The 15,435-nt window shown below is 37.6% G+C and overlaps 1 protein-coding gene across 1 annotated transcript; it reads right to left on the bottom strand.

The window, feature by feature from the left end:
- Nucleotides 1–1,190: 1,190 nt before the first annotated feature.
- LOC146327082 (protein eva-1 homolog C) lies at nucleotides 1,191–12,077 on the bottom strand. The gene is made up of 8 exons (XM_084719506.1): nucleotides 11,946–12,077; nucleotides 9,664–9,869; nucleotides 9,457–9,580; nucleotides 6,027–6,179; nucleotides 4,717–4,860; nucleotides 4,558–4,629; nucleotides 4,392–4,472; nucleotides 1,191–1,610 (listed from the first exon to the last, which is right to left on the bottom strand). Exons 1-8 carry the CDS (start codon nucleotides 12,043–12,045, stop codon nucleotides 1,225–1,227), a joined length of 1,266 nt encoding a protein of 421 aa, XP_084575632.1. The 5' UTR covers nucleotides 12,046–12,077; the 3' UTR covers nucleotides 1,191–1,224.
- Between the last annotated feature and the right edge of the window lie 3,358 nt (nucleotides 12,078–15,435).

The raw sequence follows: 15,435 nt of genomic DNA, 5'->3' as shown, positions 1-15,435 counted from the left end.
ACTATAAAACAGCAGGGTCTCAAACTGTTCATGTTTCTTTAGAAACTTAATTTGAACTTTGTACAGTACATTCATTCAACTCATCATTTCAAGTCACAAGACTTCAAGTTAGAAGAACTCATGTTTCAAGACTTCTATATATAAATTTTAGGTTAAATAGTAACTTCAATAAATAAAACGTGTATATTTACACTGTAAAAACAAAACTTCACTGTGACTGTTACAGCTCAGCCAGCGCCTCCTTCAAGTATTATCCCAAAAGGTCAAAGGTCAAAAGTCAAATTCACTATATTATACACTACACTATATTGTATAGCACTGTATTTTTTTCTTTGCCGACCATTTTTTATTGAAAAAAAATAATAAATGCCCCACACAGTCTCATTTTTTATTTTGTTACACACAATAATGTGTGTACAAATTTTGATCTTCTGTGCACAAGATAGTGCTAAAATTGTATCATCTGCCCCACTCAGTGTGTTAAAATATTTTGGATTTATTTATTTTGTTTTATATTATACTATATTTGTTTTTAAAACATTGTTTAAATCAGTTCATTTTTTCTGCAGAGCAATGAATAAAGTTGCAAAACATTCTTTTCTCTTAGACCTACAGTCCATAAGAAGGCTGTAACAGTAGGTTATAACATATATTGCTGTGCTGGATACCTCTCAAGTACACTTGTTCCACAGTTTGAACTGTTGTAGACTTTATGCTGTTGGTATCTGACAGATGTACCACAGACTGCATCCCCTCATTGTGCATTAGTTTTTTGACTTTCCAAGTACTGGTTGTGAAACAAATCAGAGACATCAATGTAAACAAACCACAATTCTCACCCCAGTAACACAATTTTACAAGTTTACTTTTATTATACATTTCAATGTTTTAAACATGGCCTCCTATAACCAAAACAAATCTTGGCAGAAAATTAGACTTAATTAACTTAAGCTGAATTTTTGACCTCACTGTTCACACAATACTATTTCATTTAATATTAATTTCAATAACAAATCATCAGGTGTTAATCTAAAAAAAATGATTGTAATTAATTTAGTAGATTAAGATTTAATGTATTTCACTCTTTATTGTTTAGAATCACTTGAAATACATAGATAAGGAGGCACAGATTAATTGTTTTAAAATAAAATAAATATGCAATTACCGTCCACTTAAATTTCATAGAAGGGTGCTTTTTTTGTTTTCTCATACATGTGATTTCTCTCAGCTGTTGTAGGTTTTGATCTTATGAATGGCATATGGGCTGGAGTCTCGATGTGGCCACATGTCTCCGTTGGGCAGATCTCTCATCTGTTCCACCTCACGATCGACCATCTCTACTGTCAGAGTGGATGGACTGAAGATGTCTGTTGTGCGGTAAGATTGCGTGAGGCGACAGAAGGACGACGTGTCTGAGATTTCGTCGTCGAAGAGGTCCTCCATCAGCTCCTTGCGCTGCCTGCGAGACACTTTCAGTTCATCATTCAGCTCAGAAACCAGATCTTTGACATCCCTCACTAGTGTGGAGCGAACACCAAACAGACAGAGCAGGAAAACCAGTCCAGCACAGATTCCAGAGACAAAGTACAGAGCCACTCGCTCTGGAAGACCTGGAAGAGATCAAATTGCCATTGGCATAAGATGCAGCAGATTTACAGTTGTGCATCCTTTTAAACATCCTTGTCCTATGCACTAAATTATTCCTTAAAGGGAAAATCCAACACTTTTCATGTGCATCTCTAGTCAGTGATGATTGTAAATGTAGTCAATTGGACTAAATTCCAGACTGTTTGCTATATTAACTGAAAACACTGAGTTCCCCTGCTGCATCCAGTGATGTCATAGTGATGTTGTTGGTGTTAAGGAAGAACTACAAACTATTTAAGCTTGGATTTAGAGTCTCCACATCTGGGTAGTCGGTTGGATGCTAGATGAGTATTTCTGTCAACTATATTTTGGCCACTAAAGTAATAGAACAGAGAAACCCATCTGGGTACTTTGCTCCAGCGCCAGAACTTTTTGGGTCAAAAAAACCCACACAAATTCTGAGGTCTTTGCAAGTTTAGAAGCCTAAAATAAGAAAACTGCATCACTACTGAGCTATTAAAGCCTCTGGCCAGTCAGGAAAACAATCATGCTATGTCTTTTCCAGTCAGTGATCGGGTCATGACATAGAGGAAACTCCACAGAGTGGTCAGAGGTGGTGTCAACTGACATATACAAGTACCTTATTGAATCTCCAGGCACATCTTAAGACACTATTTTGCTGTTTTAGAAGGCTGTCCACTGCGGCGTTATGTTAAACTTATTTAATTTTATTTAATATTAACATACATGAAAATGACACTAGTCTTCTCTATTTGGTGCTGGCAGTTCACCCGAAATGCAGTGTGGTCGAGGAAAGTGATGTGTGACTGCTCTGATCAATAGCTATTGGCTAAGGTGGTGATACGTGGCAACAGAAACTCACATGTAATGCATCCTGGTACATGTAAGCGCTTGCACAGCTCCACAAGCAGGAGAACTCTCCTTTCGTGGTCAATATAGCAGACACTGTGAAATTTAAGGCTTCAGTTGACCACATTTACCATCAGCACTGTTTAGACAGACATTAACATAAAAAAAGTGGTGAATTTTTCCTTTAAAAGACTAAAGTGATGTATTAACCACCAATTTACCACAGCTTGTTTATTCATTGCTTTACTGTTGACAATTTACCAAAAAAAAATGCCATAAGTTTTTACACTGAATTCACTTTTTACTTCCCAAGCAGCCACTAACTGCACTTCACATCAGTATTATATGAAAACTTGCAGAGGCTTTAGACTTTAGGCTTTAGAACTATTGAGCCTCATTAAGGAAACATTAAGTTGTCTTCTTTCAGATTTACATTATTTTTAACTGGTAATGTATAGAAGTTTAAAAGCACTGATTTTATTGAAAAGTCCTCTTAGACGGTGCAGTTGTGTGCAAATAGAAATATTTAATATCCAAGACTTCAGAGTCAGCTCTGGATCACCAATGTGGTGCAGAAATCTCTCACTGATTTTGTCTTCATTGGCCATTGTTTGTCCTAAATGACCAGTGTGTAAGATTGAGTGGCATCTAGCAGGGAGGATGTAGATGCTTAATACCACTCTCCTCACCCTCCTTCCCAGCATGTATGAGAAACTACGGTGGCTGGGAACTCATGAAAAATGATAAAGGCCATATGTAGAGGCACTGTTTGGTTTGTCTGTTCTGGGCTACTGCAGAAACATGGTGGTGTAACATGGTGAATGCCATGGAAGAGGACCTCTGCCCTCTAAACAGTTCATTTGAGGGACACAAAAACACAACAATTCTTATTTTCGGGTGATTATACATTAATAAATACATGCTTATGAATATTGTCTTCAATTTCTGTCATATTCTGCCAATATATCCCACTAAATTTTACACATAGGGCATTTCATAGACATGAGTGTATAAGTTTTCCACCAGCTCATAAATGCACCATCCAGAAGGAGTTCTGAAAATAATCCAAACTGATATCATGATAAAAAATATCTCAATACCATACTGTGATATACTGTGATGATATCTATCACCATTTTACATGATTAACTATTTTATTTTATTGTTCTTATTTTATTTTATTTTATTTTACTTTATAAAAGGACTGCTACTGACAGCTCCACTGGTTTTGTTATGCATTTTTATATACATAATTCAAACATTCATAGCCAAAAATAATTTTTTTGCACATGCTTTTAGAAAAGCAGAAGCAATTTATGTTGAAAGAAAAAACAAACAAATTTTATACTAACAAAAAATGCTATACATATCAGATGTGGGCTTTTTATCATGGTGTTAAAATACCTTGGGATTTTGGTATTGTTGCATCTTTAATTATGACTGAATGACAATATAACTTCAACAAAAAAAAATTTAAGATGATAAAATGTTTACTGATCAACTGCCTATCTTAAGAAGCTTTCGTGTATGTGCAAGACGGTTTTAATACACTGTAAACTGAGAGGGAACAAATGGATGACTGAAATTAAAAAAAAGAAATATTAATAATTAATATAAAAAACTATTGCATGCTTTGGAAAATGGTCAGCAGTAATGCAAAAATATATATACACACTGTGTATAGCTACATAGAAAAATGGAGGTGGGGGGGACATGTATTTTTAATATGCTCAGTTTCTGCAGAAAGATGCAAAAGAAAAATAAACAGGCAACTATTTACAATCAGTTATAATCTATTGCGACTGTGATGTGACTGAGCACTAAAACCAAAACATGCTAAAACACCTGAATAGGCCTTTAAATATGATTCACAACAATGGTAATAAATGTACATGCAACCCTCGCCCGAAGTCTACAGGCATCAGTGCACATACCCAATATTTTTTCAATGATCTCCAGAGAGTTGGTTAAGAGCACGTTTTGAGGCCTGTAGGTGGGGCCAGTGTACCATCCACCTGCAGGTGAGAGCGGTCTGGGCTCAGATGCCAGTCAAATCTGCTGCATGCAACAAAACCTGTGAATATTCAGTCTGACTCTCACCGTGTGTGTAGTCTGAGATCATGAACGGATCTGTTGACCCTCGACCGACATCTTCTAGAAGATACCGGGGTACTGAAGAGAAAGTGAGAGTTGTTTTTTTTTTACATAAAGCAACAGACCATATCAATCAAAACCAGTAACATCTGGTTCGTCACATACCACAAGTGAAGGACACCCGCAGGTGTTTCCTGGTGCCGGGGAAGCAGGGGTCCCCAAAGGTTTGAGTATCGGCCAGTACTGAGCAGTTCGCTCTGCCGTGACACCTGCGGGACACTTTCCTCAGTGCGGAGGGTGACAGACACTCTGGAATAAATCAAGTTTAAATTAATAACTGTAATCACTTTAATATTATAATAATTGTGATTAATCAGTCTTATTTAGGATGCACCAGTGAACTGATAATTTCTATGCATAATTCAACTACTATTTTATTAAAAGGACAGTTCACCCCAAATCCACTATACATATTTTTCCCTTTACCTGTAGTGGTATTTGTGCATCTAGATGTGTCAAACTTGAGGCCTGTGGCCCAATTCCAGCTCGGCAGCTCATTTTATGTGGCCTGTGAGAGCTTGCAAAGAATATAATTTGTGCAACACATGTTACAGAGTGCATTCACATTTTGTTATCCGACTACATCATGTTGTTGTTTCCAGCAGTAGCGCTAGCCAACTGATTGTAGCTAGGAACATTAATATTAGCAGCCAAGCAAAATGCTATCATTTGATTTTTACAAAAATATAGCCTACATTTTGGATTTCCAATCTTGCCTGTGGGCTACATAAACTAAAGCAAACCTTATTGTTAATGTGACTTCATTATTAATACTACTTTTATATTTAATTTTAAAAAAAGTGTTTTTAAAAATTATAATACTGTAGTTGTACAATGATGCACTATACTGTAATGGAAAACAGAGCACCTGGTACCAAAACTGAGAGGGGTCGAGGTGAGTAGAGTCATACTGTACGATGGACAATGGGCACTAATAATGCTGAAATTGATTTTGTCACCCTTGATCTAGATAGTTTTGGGGTGAATCAGCTGTATAGATATCTGCCATGTGCAGTCTGGTAGAAAGAAAATAGCTTCTACATTAAACTTCTCACAGCAAGGTTTTATCTTGAGTAACCAGGTCATGACTTCTAGAAAGAGACAGTGTTGGCAAATGTATATTTTCACACTATAAGCATCTCGAGCCGAGGGCCATCTATGTCCTTTATACTGGATTAAATGCAGATCTCTAAGACTGAATTCTCCTAAACTCGATAACTTACATTAAAATTGTCTAAATGGATAAATGCCATTACAAATAAGAGAAAAAAATAAGTATTTTTGATTGTGGTGTGAACTGTCCCTTTAAGGTATATTAATAGATAAACAGGGGACACAAGTTATTTACCACTGTGTCTAAAGAACTGACATTTATTCTACTGTTTCAGCAAGTAGGTGACAGTGAAGTTTCAGACCCATGTCAGTGTGTGATCCAGGCTCCTGAGGACAGTAAGGACTGCCATGCAGCAGGTGTCCAAATGTGGCGGAGTAGATTGCGAGGACAGTCTCATTTTTACACATCAGCCTCAGACGCTCATTTTCACACACCAGCCTTGTGCGATGGTGCTCTGAAAAACAGATGACATAATTACAGAAAGTAATATTTCATTGAACATCTAGTGAAGAAACTTAAAGGCTACAACAGCATGTGCCTGGTGCTGTTTTCACTTTGTGAGTATTTCTGTGTGCTATTATGGCAAAATATGGTCTTGTTGACACCTACATTAGTGGGAACAACCACAAAGGCGGTTGTCCAGGTGTCCATCTGTCTGTGGACGGATTTTCGCACCACAGAAGTGTCACAAAAGTCATGAAAATTTGCAGATGAGCAGTTGAGATCAAGATGAAGGTAGACTTCGTAGATGGGTGTGGTCCAATCCATGACTGCTGGGCACTGCCTTTTTTTTTCCAGACAGCACCACCTAGTCCCACCCTACTGTGCTCTGATTGGGTAGTACTACTGAGCTGTGATTGGCTAGTTCTTGTTGCCTGGTCTGTTTTTTTATTAAGAAGCTGTGGCCTCATTACAGAAAATATTCTTAAGTGCTTTTCCTATCTTAAGTTTCCAAGATAGGAAAACTCCTGTCGTCCTTTTACCTCGTTTCTTTTTCCTAAACTGATGGCTGTGTCCTGTCTTATCTCAGATCTCATATCATATCTTAACTTAGAAAATCCTAAATACAGCTGCAAGCTTGATTCTTCAGTCACCATTTGTCCGGTCATGTCTTTATCTGTGTGTAGAATGTGCACAAGACTGCCTGTATCCATGAGCTGTCTCACCTCACATGTCACTGGCTCTCTTGTCAATGTCAAATATTGGCCCATGATGAAGATTTGAACGGATGTCCTTCAAATTCAAACTTAATCATCTTGGTAGTCGACATATAGGCTACCCATCAATACATGGTCTGGGAAATTTAAAGCATCATCATAGGGTTTGAGTCGTCTTTCAATCATAATATTTAGTGTGCATGTTGTCATTTCCATACAGTCCTCACAACAGTGGTGCTGCCATCTCTGACAGTTATTTTCAATTTATCTTTAACTCAAGATTCCTAACTTGGGAAATTCTGCAGTTAGGATGCTTCTATTATAGCTAAATTCCTATCCTGAGATGAGACAGGATATTTTTCTAAATGCAGGTAGGAAACAGGTTTTGCTAATACCAGAAATCCTAAATATCATCCTAAACTGAGATAAGACAGGGTTTCAGTCTTTTCTATAATGAAGGCCCTGATCTTTTTAATCATGATCTTTTTCCTAAACTTACCCAAGTAGTTTAAACCATATAGTTGTCTTGCCGAAATCTATGCAATTACTTTTTGTGCTTAAACCTACCTCAACCACAACTCAAAATAATAAGTCTCCAAAAAAGTTAACGGTGACATACATTTAATTACACACAGGACACAAAGGCTGGTGTCCTGGGTGAGCGTCCTGTGTTCGATCCATTCATCCATCACAACCTCTCTGCTAAGTTTCTCCCAAATGCCGGTCTACACTCGTGCACAAAATAGGGTGAGACTAGGTGGAACTATCTTGGGGGGAAAAAAATAACGCCTGAATGAGTACTCATGTAATAAAGTGGAAATGACTACTGATTATTTATGGGTTGGAACATCAACATGTTGATGGGCGTCACAGCTGGTGTGATCCCACTGCAAAACGGTCTCTAGTGTACTAATGTTTTTGCATTTTTATCTCATGAATAACAGATTTTATCTTACTGCTGAGCCTCCTTCACGCCACTGCTTTCATTTGTTTATATTTTTTTGTGATATCACAGTGGACGTTATGCACTTTTAGTTTCTGATGTCATTAAGTTTAAATTAAATTGTTGTGTGATATGTGGGTATATCACATATATATATATCAAATCAGCCCACACTCTTGACTGCATCACATGAAAATCTAACTTATACAAAGGAAAAGATGATGCTAACTCTGATTGATAGCCTATTGTTTGAAGTTACTTTTCATACTGTACTGAAATGAGCAGAAAGGTCCACTCAGTGGCCTTTTTCAGAGCTTCAGCCAAATCACACTTCCTTCATCAGTGGATGTTTGGTTCATTTTTCATTAAGATACATTTGTTGACATGTTTAACATCAAAGTCATCATGGTCCAGAAGTCCCAAAAGAGCTACGGATGAAAGTTATAACAGCTGGTGTGTGTCATCAGATACAGATCTCCATGACAACCCATCTGCTGATGTGTGATATGGCTCAAAACTAGAGTAAGATTACCTTGAGTTGGCATTGTTTTGTTAAACTATTGTTTTCAAGGCCAAGAATGAACTTTCATACTTCGCTGTGGTAGACATTAATATAAACTAATCTGCAGTGATTTCCTTATAGGTAAAATCTGCACTATTTTCAACATGTGTAAAATCATATTACATAATCCCTTTCAAGCATCACTTATGACCCAGTAGAAGTGTGTGGTGGTGTCTGTATCTGCAGATACCCTGCTCTCCACCTGTGTTTCCTCATTTTTTATTTTTCTGTGCCCGGGACATTTCACCAACCCAAAGCGTCAGTATTTGACATCCTGACATGTTTAGGAACAACTCAGACAAATCCAACTGACTCTACCTTTAAACATGCAAAACACACAACTTTATTTGCTTAATTCTATCAGTTCAGCCACATAAGTAAAAGACAATCAACTGATTCAAATGTTTCCACCCTGACCACTGCTGTTCAAGTCATTTGATTGTCCACATAATGATTACGGTAGTTTTGCCAGACTAGGTGGTTTTCTGCCTCACTGGTCTGCTTTGGGTTGCATTGTGCAGGTTAAAATGGGTCTGGGCAGGTGAACAGAATTTTGGGTTCGTTTACCATCATTTAGGCTGGTTATTAAATAGATTAAAAATTACAGTGTCTAAAAATATATATATATATATATATATACATTATATTCCTTAGTTACGTAAATAAATTCACTCAGCACAACTTTTATTTGAAATAATTTTTGTTCATTTTAAGTAAAGAGATCTGCAACTATCCAGTCTGTATGTATATTAGAACAGAAACCACTTGCAAAATTACCACATCATTATTTGTTTGGCTTTTTGATAGCATGGGACTTTGTGTACTTTTCTTTCGCCCTCTTCATGCATTTGCACATGGGGAGTGCACTTGAATTTGGCACACTTTCAATTCTTGTTGCAGTTGACCAAGAAAGATCAAACTATTATTTTTGTAATCTGAGCTGGGTTATGTTTATGTTTTCTGTATTTTTTTCTCCTTCAATTTGGGTGGATTTTGAGCAGTTATTGGGCTGGAAAACATCAAACCAATCTGGCAAACTGATCATGAGTACAGGACCTCAGCAGCATACCTGGTCTGCACTTGTAGGCAACTAGTAGGTACTTTGTGGTGAGAGGACAGGGGTCCTGTCCAAACACTGGACTGAAGACAGGGATGTGGCAGGACCGGCGATCCTGACACTCTGACACCACTTTCTGCAGGAGGAAGAAAATGTGTGTTGACCACTGAGCTGAGCTTTCCTAAAACTTCACATTCATCTCCCTGTGGCTTTATTTACCTCAGTAGCAACATGGGAAGTGCATTCTGTGTCCTCGTCAACAGTTGTGTTTGAGTTTGCAGAGGGGCACAAATGCTGATTAGGGACACGTCGTCCATAGAAAGCTGACAGGACGGTCACAGATGTCCTAGAGGGACACTCAATGATGAGCGTCTCTCCTTCACAAGCATGAGCGGTGTGGTTCTTCAGGACGGTGTGAAGATATACTGAAACAGAGCACAGTCTGATACAAACTTCACTTCATTTATCTGCTGATTGTGGAAGAATTAAATAGCATGTAGCCTACAGGTGGTAAAAAAAAAACACTACCACAACAGTACTACTCTTATAAATGATTGTTAGGTTATCAATTTAATTGTAAACACTTAATAAATCATTAATAAGCTGTTATAACACATTAGATAAGAAGGGCAACAGTGACCTGTTGCTTGCCAAAAAGTGAGCCCACATTTATCTGTACTGTTAAGCTTCAGATCTCACTCCTTACTTTGTCTTCTCTGTTGGTAGCATTTAAACCTGTCTGCTTCATCAGATATTTGTCAATAAGTTAACATTTAACCATCATCAGCACAAGTTAATTGTCAAAAAGTTTCATTTGGCATCAAATTAACAAATCAAATTAGCAGATTGATACACAAAAACGTTGGTAATATTGTTTACCTTGATATTTTCATCATGATATCAGCAACCTCCCTGATTATTAACAGAGGTGTATGCCAAGCCTTTTCAATTACTTCTTTTTAAAAATCAGATTTCAAATAAAATTAAGTATCAAGGGGCCAAACATTTACATTTCCTGTGTAAAGTTAGGAATTTAAATGTAATCTTAGAGTACCATGTGTCTTAATAAACACAATTTTGCATTTAATTTTTTCTTTCAGTTTCACTTTCCCTCTGACAGTTAAAACTTAAGAAAAGATTAATAAAATAAGTGTCTCTGCACTTAACAACAATTTGGCCCATGCAATTGAATAAACCTGACATACTGTATGTTATCAGGTTTTTATGCACAGCAGTATACTGTGATTCTTACAATTTACAATAAGACTCTCTTTTGCTAGTTATAAATGTTTGTAACTCATTAGTAAGATTAATTAAACAGTTACTGGATCTAAATAGTGGCTTCACTTCCATGTATGTCAATTGTGTTGTAACTTGTTTCTAATATTTTTTTAAATGATTTATAAAATATTCACACATTAATATACTAATTATAAAACATTTATATAGCATTTATAATGGTCTTATTGGAAATTGGTGGCAAAAAAAGCATAGAGAAGTTTACAGCAAATCAGCAGGCATGCAAATGTAGTGAATTAACAGCTTTTTAATGCTGATATCTAATCTCAGACACAGTGGTTACACTTTCATCTAATTTAAATATGTAGATAATTATATAACTCCTGTTTGACTTTTGGGTTTCAAATGTATTATTTATTAATTGTTATTGATTTATTGTTGATTTATTAATAACAAGGCAGTTATTTTCTCTGGTTAACAAAGCAGAAATGACTGGTTGACGTGATTATTATCACTAAATAATAAGTCCTTCCTTGTCCATAACTGGCGCGTCAGTAGTATGACTAATTAGTTGCTCTTTTTAGACGTTGCAGCTCAGCCCTGGTTGTCAGCTGGGTGGTGTCCCAGCAGTCCCTGGGTGTAGCTCTCCAAGACTATTACTGGACTCTGACTACACATTCAAACTTACAAGACAACGGAACCGAGACACCGAAGTGAAGTCTCCCCTCTCATGCATGCTTCCTGTGCGTGGTCCCCTGTGTTTTGTGTGTGTGTGTGTGTGTGTGTGTGTGTGTGTGTGTGTGTGTGTGTGTGTGTGTGTGAAGCTTGAGGGAGCCAATGAGAGGCTGTACCAGGCACTCACTCACAATGAACTATTATTAGGCCCATCAGAGCCAGCAGACACACAAAAAATGGAAATCTCTGCTGAGGTCAGATAGAGAGGTTCACTGAGATGCCCACAATAGAGGTGATGAGATAAAAAGTCACCTTTGGCTTTGTCTGAACATATCATTCTTAACATTTTCCATCATATTTTATTGCCGGGAGTAAAAACAACTCAACTCTAGTTTGGGAGTATCTAGTCATAAGTTCAGGACCCTGGTTCTGTTCTTTCAGCAGGAGTTGCAGCAGCTGTTTGGAAAGCAGGATGTGCAGAAAAAAATAGGGGATGCCTAAGAAGCTTCCTTTGCAAAAAAAATTCCAGTCAGCATTTCGATTTTCTCCTGAAAAAGCAATAATTGGTGCCAAAAACATGCACTTACGTGAAAAATTGGGAGCCGAATGTGCGGTGCGGATCTTCAGAGCCAGAAGAAGAAGAGAAAAGAAGAGGCTGAAGAACTCCATGGCACTTTCATTGTGCATATCCTGCACGACAGACCCCAAGGTTTTGTTGTAATGAGTTGTCTTGCTATAGACTGCCTGGGAGAGAGCGGCCAGTGGGTCAATGATGCCATTGTGTTTACTAGAAACAGCCACCCCTCCTTTAGCAAGAAAAAAAACCTTGCTGTTGGCTGCTTTGAACAGAGCTGACAGCTAAGATGTTATATGTGTGTGTGTGTGTGTGTGTGTGTGTGTGTGTGTGTGTGTGTGTGTGTGTGTGTTTGTGTGTGTGTCCTTGAGATAGGAGGGCTTTCCTATCTTTTAATTTGTATTCTTATTGTCTAGTACACACCTGGTAGACAGATGTTAAAACAACTATTGCTACCATGCTCAAAACCTGTGATGTGATTTCTCTTTTGATTGGGTGTTGCAGCTTTAGGCTTCAGTAAAAACAAGTTTCATATTGTGAGTTTTCACAAATAGTAGTTAAACATTTTGGGGGAAATGTTTTAAGTACACAGCTCAGAAGATGTAGCCAGGAGGCAGCTAGGTTAGCTTAGCATAATGGCTCTAGTGGCTCATAAATTCTTACTGCTCTTTTGGGGATCCTTTTCTTTCCAGGAAGGATGGGGAACCAGAGATCATAATGATGATGTTTATATGTTTACAACCTGCTACACAGCAGCTTTTCAGCATTTTCCAATCTCTCCCACGATATGAAGCCCTGAGTTTTCTCCAAGAAGGGGGTGTGGCCTTGCCTGTTCAGACTAGATGATGTATTGCCGGTCTGATGTATATCAACATGCCTGAAAAAGCATATCACATGACCATTCATGTACACTGCATGCGTGTGCCTGTGTACACAGGAAGCAGATTTTCTACTCATTCTACGCATTTGGTTTCTTAGTTGCATAAAAAACGAGTGATGGTGGCAACGGCAATGGTGAAAAGTACCAGAGATTTCTTTGCTTGGAACTTGTTGATTGCTGTGTATGGCTGTGCATGAGATACGACATGTTAACAAGTGATTTTGTTAAGTACAAATCATGCCTTTCTTTATAGAGACAGACTATCACTAAGCTAGGATAATAACCTCCCACCCCATGTTTAAATATTTCTTTGTCTGTCAAAGGTCTGTGACCAAAAATGTGGCTTTTTCCATAGAGAAATGTCAAAAATCAAAAAATGGGCACATTTAATCCATTACAGTCAAGCAGAGACCCACTAGCATGTTAATATTTTGTTTGCAGGATAACATCTTGACCTTAGATTTGTGTGTTTGTGTGTACGCGTGTGTGTGTGTGTGTGTGTGTGTGTGTGTGTGTGTGTGTGTGTGTGTGTATGTGTGTCTGTGCGTGTGTGTTTATAATGGCAAGATCAAGACTCATGGAAGGGGTTGTCAACAGCGAGGCTCCTGTTTTTGGAGATAAGGCACTTTTTTCCAGGAGGTCACTTCCAGCTGCTGTGTATGTCCAGTGGAGATATGTGTGTGTGCGTGCGTGTGTGTGTGTGTGTGTGTGTGCGTGTGTGTGCGTGTGTGTGTGTGTGTGTGTCTCCATGAGATAGGAGGGCTTTCCTATCTTTTTGTCGGTGGAGGAAGTGAAAGGTCATTGGCGACTTTCCACAACTGCCCTTTTTTTTCCAGGAATACTCAGGAAATCTCTCCTCTCTGCATAGCCAGAATGAGATGGTTTCAATTTACTACAACAACTGTGATTTTAACCTTAATTTCCCTTTACACCTCCTTTCTTTCTCAACCCTCTGTGTGAGAATGGTGGCTGTTGTCATACCAACCAAACACTGACACAAAATACATGAGAAGTGATTCACTGGTGCTTCAGACATTATCAGCCACTTGTGATGATGAATCAGACTGAAAATCTGAATGGCACTGCAGTCATTTATCACACAAAAGTTTTAATCATGTACGTAAGTAAGAGTGACCCTCCCACTTTAACTCCAGTAAATTTCCACTCACCTCCCATAGGAAGTGTCAATAAAGTGACTAATTATTCCTTCAAACTGTCCTGGAGGAGGGTTTGTACCACCATCTGGAAAGAGAGCTGTTTAGAAAATCTCAGGCCATAACCTCCCTGACTCTGTAGACATTTAAAAGGAAAGGGGAGGATGCTTTTTTTCCTCAAACTTTCTCCACGTCCGTAACATGTCCTGTGATGCTCGAGTGTTATTCATCATATTTCCAGCATTTATTTGGAATTTCAATGTGATGGATATGTTTTTGATGGCACAGAGCCACGTACAACATAGCTCAGAGGCTTGTATCTTTTTTTTTTTTTTTTTTTCCAAATTCCTTGTAATACATTGCATAATCCTGACCATGTTACTGGTTTTATTTCTTTCAGGGAAGTCTACACCACAGCTTGGGGAATTTGTCTTAAAATTTCCCTTCCCCTATTTACTGCAAGTGATGCAATATTACAAGAAACACTGATACTGAAATGAGCCCGGTCCTCAGTCCCAGAGGACAGAGAATAAGTTAACTTTCATTTTCATTTATCTACCAAGAAAGCATTACTTATCATTACCAAACCAAAAATATTTGTGAAATATTCTGTGAAGATAATAGCAAATACTTTTCATTCTAAAGCACAATATTTCTTTTAATGTTTATTTTATCCCCCAGCTAATGCAAAACAAGTTAGTAATCAAAAGAAACTGTTACCTCCTCCCTTTCTATCCCCAAAGCACTGAGGGGATTCCCTTCTCTATGACGCATTACTTAAAATAAACCTAAAATACCCCACCTTTGTTTGAAAGAGTGGTGATGAAACCCACCTTGACCTCTAAACGTGATAAAATTTAAAAATATAAACCATTGTCAGTGGTGGTAGGACTATTCAAATCTTTGACTTAAGTAAAAATAGCAATACCAGAATGTAAAGCAATTTCTATTGGATGCCCTGCATTTAAACTTTTATATTTACATATTAACAGTAATATATTAATAATAAATGTACTTAAGAAATGGCAGATAAAAGTAATCACTGTACAGAATTAGTGACCTCCAGAGTTGGGAGGGTGACTTTAAAAATATATTCTGAGATGGTCACTAATTGCCTGTTTAAAAATGTAGTCAGTAACATAATCCAAGTATTAATGCAACATAACTTGATTACTTTCCACTTATTTTGGATTACCTCAAAACTATTAAGCGATCGATCTTATCACAGTCTTTTCACTTGTAAAATAGGTCCTAACTTTACAGGAATGATTATTTTCATTACTGATTAATCTGTCGATCATTTTCTCAATTAATCAATCAGTTGTTTGGGCCATAAAATGTCAGACAATTATGAAAAAAGATGTCCTCAAATGACTTGTTTTGTTCACAAGTCAGAGATCTTCAGTTTACTTTCAGAGAGGAATAAAGAAACCACAAGCTCACACACATATTTCTCACAAACATATTGT

This window comes from Lutjanus erythropterus, chromosome 5, assembly GCF_056507025.1.
Source record: "Lutjanus erythropterus isolate fLutEry1 chromosome 5, fLutEry1.hap2, whole genome shotgun sequence".
Lineage (NCBI taxonomy): Eukaryota > Metazoa > Chordata > Actinopteri > Lutjaniformes > Lutjanidae > Lutjanus > Lutjanus erythropterus.
Note: the sequence above shows the minus strand (reverse complement) of the source record. Positions and strands in the feature narration are given on the sequence as shown.